This window comes from Halichoeres trimaculatus, unplaced genomic scaffold, assembly GCF_033239565.1.
Source record: "Halichoeres trimaculatus isolate MK-OKI-2021-1 unplaced genomic scaffold, fHalTri1.1 fHalTri1_scaffold_8, whole genome shotgun sequence".
In the NCBI taxonomy this organism is placed as follows: Eukaryota; Metazoa; Chordata; class Actinopteri; order Labriformes; family Labridae; genus Halichoeres; species Halichoeres trimaculatus.
In genome coordinates this window covers 35,215,461-35,228,213 of record NW_027437186.1, presented here as the reverse complement: position 1 = coordinate 35,228,213, position 12,753 = coordinate 35,215,461, and the positions used below count along the sequence as shown (strand labels likewise).

The following is a 12,753-nucleotide window of genomic DNA, read 5'->3' as shown; positions in this document are numbered from 1 at the left end:
TAGTATTACATTGGCACTATAATATTTTAGTATCTTAGAATAGAATAGAATAGAATAGAATAGAATAGAATAGAATAGAGCCTTATTGTCGTTGTAACAAGCACAATGAAATTGAAGTCACAGCAGCAATCAAGAAAACACAAGTAAGAAAGTGTATATAAAGTACAAAAAGATCCATAAGAAAATAGATGCTGACAGCTTGTCCATTGGTGTCTGGTGTTAGCTCTGTTAGCCATGTCTGTGAATAGCATGATGCTACTCTGCCTTCTGGTATTCCCTATGTTGCTGGGTTAGCACAGCTAGCTTGTCCATCTTATTGGAGATAGATCTTACGTTCCCAATAACGATGGATGGAAGGACAGGTCCATGTCGTCACTTCTTAGCTCACACCTGAGAACCAGCACATCACCCTCACCTCCTTCTCCTCACCTTGTGGGAAACATCAGGCCTTACACCAGTTAGCACTGACATGCTACAGGCTGCTAACAGCTGATTCCACATGAAAACAATGCAGCCATGGTTACATGTAGGATCTCCAGACAAACACAGGAGGAAAAGTAGTAAAAATATCACTGAAGACAAAACTAGTTTGGTGTCCATGACCAACAAATGAGCCAAACAAAGTAATGATCCACTCCAAATACAAAGATTACGAAAAAGAGACGAAAAAGTTACAAGAAACGGACAAAGAAGAGAGAGCTGCTGCAAAAGGCAGCCATAGCCAACAGGGCGGCGCCTAGCAACCCCTAGCCTTAGTTTATTGTATTTCATTATCAAAGTATGTTTTTAATTTTTTATTTTCTTGAAGTTAGGATTTTAGCATTTCAAACAGTAGACTTTGAGTTTATTGTGCAAAATGGTCTGACTGTTTGTGCTGTCTGTTCTCATTGTTGACTGCTCTGTGCATTTAATTGCCCCTCAGGGATAAATAAAGTTTTTTCAATTCAATTCATCCCAGAAAGCAACTCCAGCCAAAGTGTCACTGCAATCAACACCAATTAAAAAAAGCCTTCACAGATCCCTTAAATGAAGTTTGACAGGCTTGAAGCTAATGCTCAAAGATGCCCAGAGTCAGTTGTTTATCTGTTTACTAAAAGTTACATCTTAGCACTGCTACAGTCTTCTTCTTGCCTTTTTAAAACCACTATAAACTAGTAAAGCACTCAGAGAGCTCAGACCTCCAACAAGCATATTGTGATTGTCACCAACACTTTAGTCTTACTTTAATGTTATACTCCCTTTCAGCAGACTGTCTGCTACAATTTGGTGTTAGTTGCAGGTTTGTACGATAATTTGTTTCCTGACAGTGTTGAAAATTATGATGACCCAGTTCATATTGAGGGCTCTCAAGTGTCAAGCATTGAGCCACACATCGTATTTCAGACTTGACTTGGACTCATGAACAATCATTATGATCTTTCTTTTCCTGGCGTATAAACATTAGGAAAAACTCTGAAACATCTGATGAGCTATGACGCATCATAGATATGACGCGCGTCTGGCGGTCCCACACATTAGTACATCTGATGCCGCCACGAGCCGCTCTGTGGACTAAGGACATAAGAGGTGATTTCTTGTCCATAAATTAAAAAAAGGTGGGTGCCACTTTAGTCTGCATTCAAAACTTGAGAGCCCTGCGTATTTCTTATTCCAGATCTTAGTATCCAGAATCTGATCCAAGATCTGGATCGTACTTTTACATCTATCAGAAATTATGGTGACCTTGTTTTGTATTGTTTTGCAAAGCAATCTGACCATTTATGGTGGAGTTATACACATATGGTGAAAACGACCCTATCTCACAATGATAAAGAATCCTTTAAAAAAAAGTCCTAGATCCAGATGGTGATCGGGATCACCTCCCAAATTTAATCACTTCTTCCTTATCCCATTTTGAACATTTCCTGAAAATTTTATCAAGATCTGTTTGTTACTTTTTGAGTTATATTGTTTACAGACAGACAGACAAACTCTCCCCAAAACAAAACCCCCTTGGTGGAGGTAATGATAATATTAAGGTTGCGTTATTAGGAATCTTTATCACTTCTGGGTCCCCAGTTTCTGACACTGTTATTTAAAAGGTGTCAGGCTGAAACGAACCCTGGCTCCAGCTAAACATGCTAAACTAGCCTCATCATCGCTCATCCACATTCAATCCAACAACCAATAAGAATGGTTTACACCAAAGTAGATGTAAATGGTTAGCATATTTTGAGTCTTTGTAACACTTTACAACCATGAAAACACATCCCTGCTGAATGTGTATGTTCTGGTCTTATTTTCACCAGACCGAAGCCACAAGAGCCGCAGAAACCACAGAAATGTTGAACCTGACACGGGCCAAGAGTTTGAGACTGAAAAGTCTGATTTTGGGGATAAAGTTCAGTGACATCAGTGTTTTTTTTCTGTGTGATCAGCCTTATTTCTATTTTTAAAAGTGTTTGGGGGTTTGAATATGAAGTTACAGCAACAGTAAGATGATTATGACACCTGTTTGTTTACACTGTAATCCAGCTGTTCGAGCTGAGTGGAAACAAACTCTGACTTTCTCTGTTTGCTTCTTCTCCCCTTGGTAAGATTGTCTCAGTGTGTTTTTTTCCTTTGGACCACAGTCAGATGTGCACAGTGCCCACTTCGCCTCGACTCAGTGTTTGCTGTGCAGCTTGAAGAAACACGTGGTCGTTACATTTGCACAGCCTGGCCTCGAACGTGCTGATGTATCTGCACATTCCTCTCAGAGTTTGAATGTCAGATTTATTGCTCAGTTATGCTTTGGAGTTAGCTTGAAATGTGTCTGATGTGACTTCAATTTGAGGCACTTTAAATATCAGACTAAGGGCTCTTAACCCGGGTGTTTGTGAGGAAGAGGAAGGTAAACATATGAGTCTGAGATCTCCTGCAGAACGTAAACAAAACATCCAAAGTTTGTTTCCAGTTGGTGGCTCTGTGATTAGCTTTGTTGAAGGGTTTCCGAGATAGAGACGCTCTGAAAAACAGAGCACAAAGGGACATTATTCAGCAGATGTCCCAGTTGTATTCGAGCTGCGTGTTGAATGACAGGAATTGTGTGTTCAGGAAAAGCGGCTCATGCTGCTGTGGCTGGAGTTTGCGAGCTGCATGAGACAACACGGAGTGAACTTTTGAGGTATAATCACGGTGACTCATCCCCACTTCTCCTGTCTCGTCTTCAGTCTTGATTCACTCTCATTTCTCCTTCGTTCCTCGTGGCTGACGTCACGCTTCTGTCCAGATTCTGCTTTGTTAGTCTTTCCAAACACAAACCTGATGATAACGTGTCTGGTTTGTTCTGAGAAATTATTTCCCAGAAGTCAAATGACGCCTGAGCTGATTTATCGAAACACTCTGCTCCATCTCGACCTCGAGGATCGGTTACATTGTCCTTTTTGATGTGTCAACTGCAGGTGTGGACAAGAACACTCAGTTCAGCTGTGAGGCCTACAACGCCAAGGGTGTCACAACCTCCAGGGAGGCGAATATCAACATTAAAGGTAAAGCTGGGTCTTTAAGGGGCTGCTTCACATTCCAGGAGTCGTTCACACTCCGCCTGCTCACCATATGTCTCAGTTAAGGAGTCAATATGCATTTTACTGTGTCTTTTAGTGCTCCCCGGCCCTGTGTCTGGTCTTACTGTGGTGGGGAGGCAGTCCAGTAAGCTGCTGTTGAGCTGGAGTCCTGGGAATGATGGTTTCTCTCCGATAACTAAATGTCACATCAGGGTAAGCTCCACATCTAATCAAGCAGCACACTGATCTCTTCTTCTTTGAGCAAATTGGAAAAAACAGAAAACAAGAAAACAGATTCAGCTTGAAACCAGGTGTGCATGCACAAGAGAGGAATTGGAAATGACTCTGAATTGTGCAAATGCAGGAATAGACGAGTTACCAGGTATTTGAGCAGAGAAGAAAAGGATATTTAAAGCTGCACAGATTTAAACACAGTTCATAACTAGAAAAAACTGAAATCTTATCAAGTGTTTTTGTCTTAATTTCATTAGAAAATGTCTTTTTAAAATTAAAAGGAGTCACATTCACCTGACTAGTCCAGAAAAAAAAATGTATTTCAAGTTATGTAAAGACAAAAATGAGGTCTGAATTGCTGTAACCAATCCAATCAAATCCAGCTTTATTTGTTAAGCACTTTAAAAACAGACACTGTTGACCAAAGTGATGTTCAGAGGAATTAAATCCTTAAGATAAAATAAAATAAAATAAAATAAAATAAAATAAAATAAAATAAATACATGGCTAAAGTGAGAAAAAATAAATACTTCATGTGAAATACAAAAAAAACATAAATCATAATTTAAGCAATAACATGGAAAGAAAAAAAGCAATAAATTAAATTAATTAAATAGATAAAATATAAAGAATCAGATTTACTGAACAAAAAAAATATAAGACGTTATTCTATTCTTAAGCAAGTTTTTGAGCTAATTTGTCTTGTTGGCTCAGTGCCAGCAGCAGCCCGCACCCACTACCTCCAACAAAAGCTATGTGGACACAGTTACTAGTCCAGGAACCACCTAAAGCATCAGGTTTTTATATGGGAGAGACTTGAGGGCTGTGCACCTGACTTAGCATGTTAGCAAAAGCTAATCACAAGTATTTGACACATACTTGATTGGCAGAAAGCTAACTCGTGTTGCTGTTAATCCTGTGCTGCTCTCCAAGTTCCTGAAAGTGAGTGAAAGTTGAGCCAAGCTTCACCCTCATTTAGGCAAAAGTTATTTCTGTTTGGCATTTTGTTTCATCAGTGATCTGCTGATGTAACCACGCTTAGTCTCTGCCTACAAATGTCTCGAAACAACCAAAACATCATCATCCAGGCAGAGGAGGGGGTTGAGGCAGACACAGACAGTGATATGCATGTATACACGGCAAAAATAACTGAAATCTTATCAAGTGTTTTTGTCTTACTTTCAGGAAAATTTGTCTTATAACACTTGATCCGAGCCACATTCACCTTAAAAGAAAAAAAAAATCTTATTTAGAGTCATTTAAAGACAACATGAGGTTTGAATTGCTTGTAACAAGTAAAAAAAATCTGCTAATAGAAAAAAAAATGCTCAAAATTTTGCTGGAAACTAGAATAATGTCTTAATACAAGTAACTTTTCTCTTGTTCCTTTGGCAGTTTTTTTTTCTTCCTTCTAATGAGCAATTCAGACCTCATTTTTGTCTTTAAATAACTTGAAACAAGACATTTTTCTTGACTCACCAGGTGAATGTGGCTCATATTAAGTCTAAAAGGCATTTTCTACTGAAAATAAGTCAAAATCACTTGATAAGATTTAAGCTTTTTGCAGACAGTGCTTCATTATACAAAAGAAGATGAAAGAAAAGAAAAAAAAAGAAACATGATTGTGCAAACAAACAAATAAATAAATAAATAGACTAAAGCATGTCCCACTTCCATGATAGTGCAAATGTGTATTTGACCCTACTAAAGGTTCCTCGGTGTCTGATGACACAAAAATTTAAGTGTCAGAAATGTTGTTGGGAAGAACTTGCTGTGGAAAGTCTCTAACTGAATATCCTGAGATCATCATCCGTGTTTTCCTCCTGTTGAAGGTCAAAGAAGTGAGTCGGAGGAAAGGCGAGGTGATGGTGACTCGTATCGTCAACGCCACAGTGCCTCCTTTTGAGCACGAAGTCACTGGGCTGCAGGCCATGACGTGGTACAACATGAGCGTTTCCTGCAGCAACGAGGTGGGAGCTTCTCCGGTCACCACGTGGATCCAGAGCAACACCACGGAGGGAGGTGTGTGAGTGCCGGGGGAGACAGGAAACAGTTTCCTGAGTCTGTTAGATAAAAATAAAATCCTGTGTTAGATGTTGTTAATTGAACCAGACAAACTTAAGGTTAAGCTATTAAAGACAGAGCACAGGAAAAATAAAGAAGTGATCCATAAAAATACAAATTATGAGTCGGCTGCATAGAATGAAAAGGAGAACTGAAAACAGTGATGTTATAGAAATAAATGAATACACCAAGAATACATTTTGATTACTTCAGACTTTTTTCAGACACCTGCAGACTTCTTCTACCAAATCCGTTTTTAAATTCTTACCCGATTTAAGTTCTTACAGTGTTTTTTAAGTTAGAATAATGGTTCAAAGGGCTTTTTAACGAGCCGTTAGTTCAGTGTCAGTAGGAAAAAGGGTCAGGATACTTAAAGGTAGGGTCTGCAGGAGTTTTGGTTACCTGTTCGTAAACACAACATTCAAACTGGGCTCCCCCCCCCTTCGCTTAGTGCCAGCAGCAGCCCGCACCCACTACCTCCATCAAAAGCTATGTGAACACACTTACTAGTCCAGAAACCACCTGTAGCATCACGTTTCTATGTGGAAGAGACTCGAGAGCCACTCACCTGACTTAGCATGTTAGCATGTTAGCACAAGCTAATCAAGAGTATCTGACATATACCTGGTTAGCAGAAAGCTAACTCGTGTCGCTCTTTGTCCCGTGCTGCTCTCCAAGTTCCTGAAAGTGAGTCAAGCTTCACCCTCCTTTAGGAAGTTTTATCACTTCACTTTGGTTGTTTTTTTCTTCCTCCATGCTACGTCCGCTATCATAGCCACTCTGACTAGCTTTTTCCACTCGCTATCATCAACACGCAAAGTCACTTGCGCACCGGGTGCTCTGTGATTGGTTAATGTAACCATACTTTGGCCATGTCCACACGTAGCCGGGTATTTGGGAAACTGCCTACATATTTAGACGTTTACGCCTGTCGTCCACATGAAACCGCAGCTATACGTCACTAAAAACAATGTTTTCTGAAAACTCCCGCCAAAGTGAAGACTTTGGAAAACTCCTGTTTCATGGTTTCGTGTGGACGCAAGTAAACAGAGTTTTCGGTTCTCAAACGTCACAGCTGAATGACAGAGGCTCATTCTGATTGGTTGGCATGGGTTTCGCGACAGGAAAACACTGCCCGTTATGAGTTTGTCGTGCTTGGAGCCGCATTCACCGGCGGATTTACCCGCTGCGTGTGGACAAAAGTAGTTTTTAAAACGAACGAGGGGGGATACTCGTTTTTGAAAATCCCCAGCTACGTGTGGACATGGCCTTACTCTCCACCTAGAAATGTCCCGAAACAGCCAAAACATCAACAATCTTATCAAGTGTTTTTGTCTTATTTTCAAGAGAAATTGTCTTCTTACACTTGATATGGGCCACATTTAACTTATAAGTCCGGAAAAATGTCTTGTTTTAACTTGTTCAAAGACTGAAATGAAGTCCAAATTACTTGTAACATGCAAAAAAATCTGCCAATGCAACAAAAAAATTCGCACAAAATTTTTCTTAAAAAGTAGAATAATGTCTTAATATAGGTAACTTTTTTCTTGTTAAATTGGGAGATTTTCAGAGCTCATTTTTCTCTTTGAATAACTTGAAATAAGACATTTTTCTGGACTGGTCAGGTGCATGTGGCTCATATTAGGTCTAAAAAGGCATTTTCAACTGCAAATAAGACAAAAACATTTGATAAGATTTCAGTTTTTTTCCAGTGTAGAGGCCCAGAGGAGACGATTGAGCAGGATTATTCCTGTAAAAGTTGACATTGTAATATTTAGGAGAATCCTGCAGAGTCTTCCTTTAAAAACACTCCTTTTCCTTCTCTTTTTCTTCAGCTTTTGTTAATGACTCTTAAAGTTTGAAATAATCATATAAAAAATTATCTTTTCACAAAGAAGTAAAACCAGTAGACAGGTCAGAAAGGAAATCTAAAAACAGAGAGACCTCCGTCAAAGGTCCATCCCAGATTCCTGACATTTCTTCTGAAAGGGAGGGTGATCCACATTCCCTGCCAGCACACACACGTGTCCCTGGTTGTTCCTGTCTTGTTTATTTACTTTTAAAGGACTAATTACTCTCCTGAAGATAACTGTAGATCACATGAATGTACAAGCTGTAATTAGCCTCTGCGTGCCCATCCAGAAGGCTCTCACTGTAAGCCTACGAGCAGCAGCAGCAGCATGTAATAACAGGAGTTTAAAGAAGTTTCACAACAACCTGTTCTGCTCGCGGCACAGTCCCCCTCAGAGAAATCCCTTATCCTCTAAATCTCTGTTTTCCTGAAGGGTCACTTAGGAAATAGGAGGTTCTCACTGAGAAAACACAGACTTCTTTCTGGGTGGAGCTGCATTCAATTTCCTTCCTACCACCACCGCAGGGGATATTTCAGTTAAAAGAGTTGATACGCTGTGCCAGGAAGTGACCACATACCAGACTGAAATCAAAGATTGAATGGAGGAGGCGTTTTTACTTTCTCTTTTGATTCTTGGTCCAGAGCTTCCTAATTTATAAGAAGTCTGTGATTCATTTTTACTGTTATTAATGATGTTTCAATCACTTCCTGTCACACTTTCAGTTCCATCTGTGTATCCCCGAAACGTCACCATGCATCTGAACGAGTCGTGGCTGGTGATCAGCTGGAAACCGCCCCCGGATGATAAGATAAATGGCATCCTGCGAGGTTATGATGTCATCATCAGGCATGGCACTCAGGTGAACAAGGTGAGCGTCATGTCCGACAGACTGTTTTTACTTTTAGTCTTGATAAGTTTAAAGCAAAGGAGTGATTAGTAAAACTATCACACTGATGTTACGTAATAACTTCTTTTCAGTCCTGAGTGATTTGGTAACACTCGTTAATCCTTAAACACCACCTTGTTTGATTAATTAATTAGACTTTTTAGAAGCAGCTCTGGTCAGGAGCTTTCGGTCTGTGTAAGCAGGCGCAGACAGAGGGTGAACAGAAAAATTGGATTTACTGAGTTTGGTATTTCTTGGGATTTCTTTTTGATGTGAGGCTTTCTGACAGACTCCACCTCAGATGTGAAAATCTCCTCTGAAGCGCAGGAATGTGTCAGGTCTTGAGCTGCGTTTAACAATGAAAGAGATTAACAGGTTATTTAGGTGTACTGATGACTTATGCAAACTTCAACATAAAGAGGATGTTTCTGCTTCAGTCAGTTCAGAGTAGGTTTTCTGAGATGAGCTTTGAGTGTGCACTGGGACTACACCACAAAGACATGAAATCTTATCGAGTGTTTTTGTCTAATTTTGATTAAAAAAATGTCTTTTTAGACTTAGTATGAGCCAAATTCACCTGACCGGTCCAAAAATGTCTGATTTGAAGTTATTTAAAGAGTAAAATGAACTCTGAATTGTTTGTAGCAAGTTAAAAAAAATCTGCCAATGGAGCAAGACAAAAGTTACGTGTAACTTACTTAAATAACTTACTCACCGAACTTACCTACTTAAGTTACTTTCTGTTAATAAATTATTTCTGGTCATAAAATTATATTAACATTAACAGGTCTAAACATGTTAATGTTTTTATTTTTATTTGCAAATTTATAACATTTTGGCAAATTTTTGAAATTTGAAATATTTGGAAGTTTTGTAAAACTTTGCATATTTTTTTAGATTTCTTCTTTTTTTTAATAATGCAACTTTTTAAAATTTTCACTAATTTTGCTTATTTTTGAAACTTGCGATGTTACAAATTTTTCTTTTTTTATGTTTTGCAAATTTAATCAAAATATAACATTAACATATCACATGTACAATTTTATTTAAACCAAAAAAAAAATGTTCAAAAAACTTTTCACTAGATTTTACTACATATATGATTTTATACACTTTTTTCTCCATATTGTTCTCTTCATTTACGATAAAATAGATGTTGTTGTTTTGGTTTGACAAGAATTCAAGTGAGCTAAGGAAAACTGGCTGAAAGTAAGGGTTGCAGACCCCTGACTCAGATGGTTGTTACTGCCTTTCATGTTTTGATTCTTTTGACTGATTTTTGTGGCGACCTCACTTCAAACCGAGCAAGATGACGTCCAATTTTTTTACAGTCTATGGACAGTATCAGTGATTAACGACAGAGAGTCACCAGTTAACAGTGTCACACTTTGCACTGAAACACCAGCGACGTCTGCAGGTGAATTGTTAAATATGCCGTCTTTCTCTGGTCTGGTTCAGTTCTCTGGACGTAGTTTCTGGTTCTTTTATTATGAACCTGGTCTCAGACTCAGCAGTCTCTGTGCTCTTTTTGATCTGGGAGGGTTTCTGATTTATTGACACATGTTTACGTCCTGGTCTGTCACAGTCTGGCAAGTGTCCATGGATAATGCAGTCATGAGCATCGAGTGATGCTGGATTCCTCCTCTAAAAACATCTGTCCACCTAATATCTGTCCACTCACTGCTATTTCACAAACCTGGGAGCCATTTACCATCTGTACAAGTGCTGATGTTAAGTTTGAAAATGTGTTTTTTGGTGGTTAACTCCTCCACATCCATTGACAAACCATTAAACTCCGCAGTGCTTCTGCAACCAAGTTGAGTGCGCATCCGGCGTTATCAATAAATGATTACTCCCTCTATTGAGACATTATTCTAGTTTCCTGCAAATTTTCTTGCAATTTCTCTTGTTCCATCGGCAATTTTTTTTAACTTGTTACAGTTATTCAGACCTCATTTTGTCTTTAAACAGCTTGAAACAAGACATTTTTCTGGACTAATCAGTTGAATGTGGCTCATATGAAGTATAAGAATTAATAAGAATTTTTCTACTTAAAATAAGACAAAAACACTTTATAAGATTTCAGTTTTTTAGAGGTGTATTAGAGGACCCTGATATCATGAGTCTGTGAGAGGTTTTGCTGCTTTGCCTATGAGGAATTAGAGATTCTCATGTCCACATAGAGCGAGTTTCAAAACATGTTTTCACAGATGAAAGTTCCCACACACTGGCACTTTTTTATGACTCTCTCCTTTCACACTCTTTTTCTTTAATGTATGATTGTTAGTTCGTCATTTTGTCTTTTTCTTATTATGAGATTGTGTCTGTCGTATCTCTCTGACTGTAGGAGCTAATGTACTCAGTCACAAAGTTTTCATATCGTTCTATACTTTATATAAATGTTTTGTATTTTATTAGTGTATTGATACTGTCTTAATTGTAACGATAGTTGGAGACACACAGCCACTCCTTGAGGTGGCTTCTTCTGCTCTATGACCAAAACCTCGTAATAAATTTCTTCTTTCTGAAAACTGGTCAGTGTACAGGGACTTTCTTCTGTTAATTTGGACTTTAATTGATTATTGTTTTTGTCCGATGCACCTGCCCGAGGAGTGGATGTTTGAAGACTTTTGCTGTTCCTGATTTTTGCTGTTCCTTAAAATACGTTTTCAGAAAGAACTGAGCCACAAAAGAGAGAAGCAACATGGGAATGAAATGCTGCTTTAGTAAATGCAGAAGTTTGAATGTGGTCTGATTATTGAATATGTCACCACACTGATAATTCTGCAGGTGTAAGCTGGTAAAACATGAAATTAAGTTTCATTCAAGCCTAGATGCAACTTGGGGTTATTGAAGTTGTAAAAGTCAATCTCAACTTTATCCTGGGTCAGCATCTCCAATACGGTGATGGGGAACTTTAGGCATCAAAACGTCTCTTTTTGCACCAATGGGGGACATCACAGAGACTGTAAAAGAAAAGAAGAGTAAGAAAATTTCAAAGATATGACTTTATTTCACTGATTAAAGAAGTTGAATAACTTTTTCTACTTTTACAATCCTCAAGATGTCAAACAAAAGCTTCCACTTTCATTCTGCTCCATTTTTCCCTTCGTGCTGTAAGTCATGTACTCAGTCGTATTAATAGTTATTGTCCATTCTCTTTTTGCTTGAGTCATAATGTTTTGAGAGGAAGAGCTTATGTTTTTGAAGATTTCTTATAACAATGACACCAGTATGACGAATATGAGGAGAATGTGTTCTGCATACTGGGAATATGTGACCCTCCCATTGTCCTGCATACTGGGCCAGAGGTCGGCTTCCTTTTGTCTGTAAACAACAGTTTTTCCACTTCTTTCCATATAGAAGGGAAAGTCTTCTGACGGGTCAGTTTGTGTTTTAAACTTCACTTTCTAAGAAGTATCCTACTCATTTTTACAGCTTTTGTCTGACTTCTCAGTCGAACACATTATTCCCTGATGGTTGAGTTTCTGTGACTACATCAGTGCTCGCTCGTACTACAATAGAGAGTTTCCGTCCTTCCTGTCAGTGTCGTAGTTAGGGGAAGCTGATGGTGTGAAAACTGTTTCCAGTGTTTTCCTTTCTTCAGCATGGGGCCGTGAGTCACCGCAGTCAGAGTGGAGTATGAGACAACGGGATGTGTAGCACAGGTCCGAGTCTCCTTTTCCTCATGCAGTCAGTCAGTGACGTCATTAAACACAAAGGCTCGGTGACTACAGCAGGGACAGGAAATGTGCACATAGGTGACCACAGACTCACCTGCCTCTGTGTAACTCTGCTGCAGTGAAACAAACCAGCAAACTACAGCAAACCTCTTTCTGGATCAAGGGTCTTCAACCTGTGGCTCTGGAGCCTCATGCGGCTCTTTGACTCCTTTTCAGTGGCTCCTTGTAGCATTAAAAAATGTATTATTGAAATAAAAAGAATATTTTTCTTACTGAGAGTTTTATAAATAAAAGTTATCGACACAGAATATCATTCAATTTTTTAGAGATTTTTAAGACATTCTTGAATTATTATATAAAAAAAAAAAACATATTTAAACAAAAAAATTGCAATTTCTTTAAAAAATTCTGCATATTTTCCAAATTATAAAAAAAATGTTTTGGGGAAAATATCTGCAATTTTTGAATTGTTTAATTTAAAAAAGAGCAGCCAGTTTTTGAATTAATTT

General features: G+C 38.5%; 1 protein-coding gene across 1 annotated transcript in view; it reads left to right on the top strand.

The window, feature by feature from the left end:
• The window catches only part of mertka (c-mer proto-oncogene tyrosine kinase a), a 35,047-nt gene that overhangs the window by 8,541 nt on the left and 13,753 nt on the right, over positions 1 to 12,753 (top strand). The window contains exons 5-8 of the mRNA XM_074675890.1: positions 3,423 to 3,509; positions 3,622 to 3,737; positions 5,591 to 5,780; positions 8,398 to 8,543. Of these exons, the coding sequence (XP_074531991.1) occupies positions 3,423 to 3,509; positions 3,622 to 3,737; positions 5,591 to 5,780; positions 8,398 to 8,543 (539 nt within the window). The remainder of the gene's footprint in view (positions 1 to 3,422; positions 3,510 to 3,621; positions 3,738 to 5,590; positions 5,781 to 8,397; positions 8,544 to 12,753) is intronic.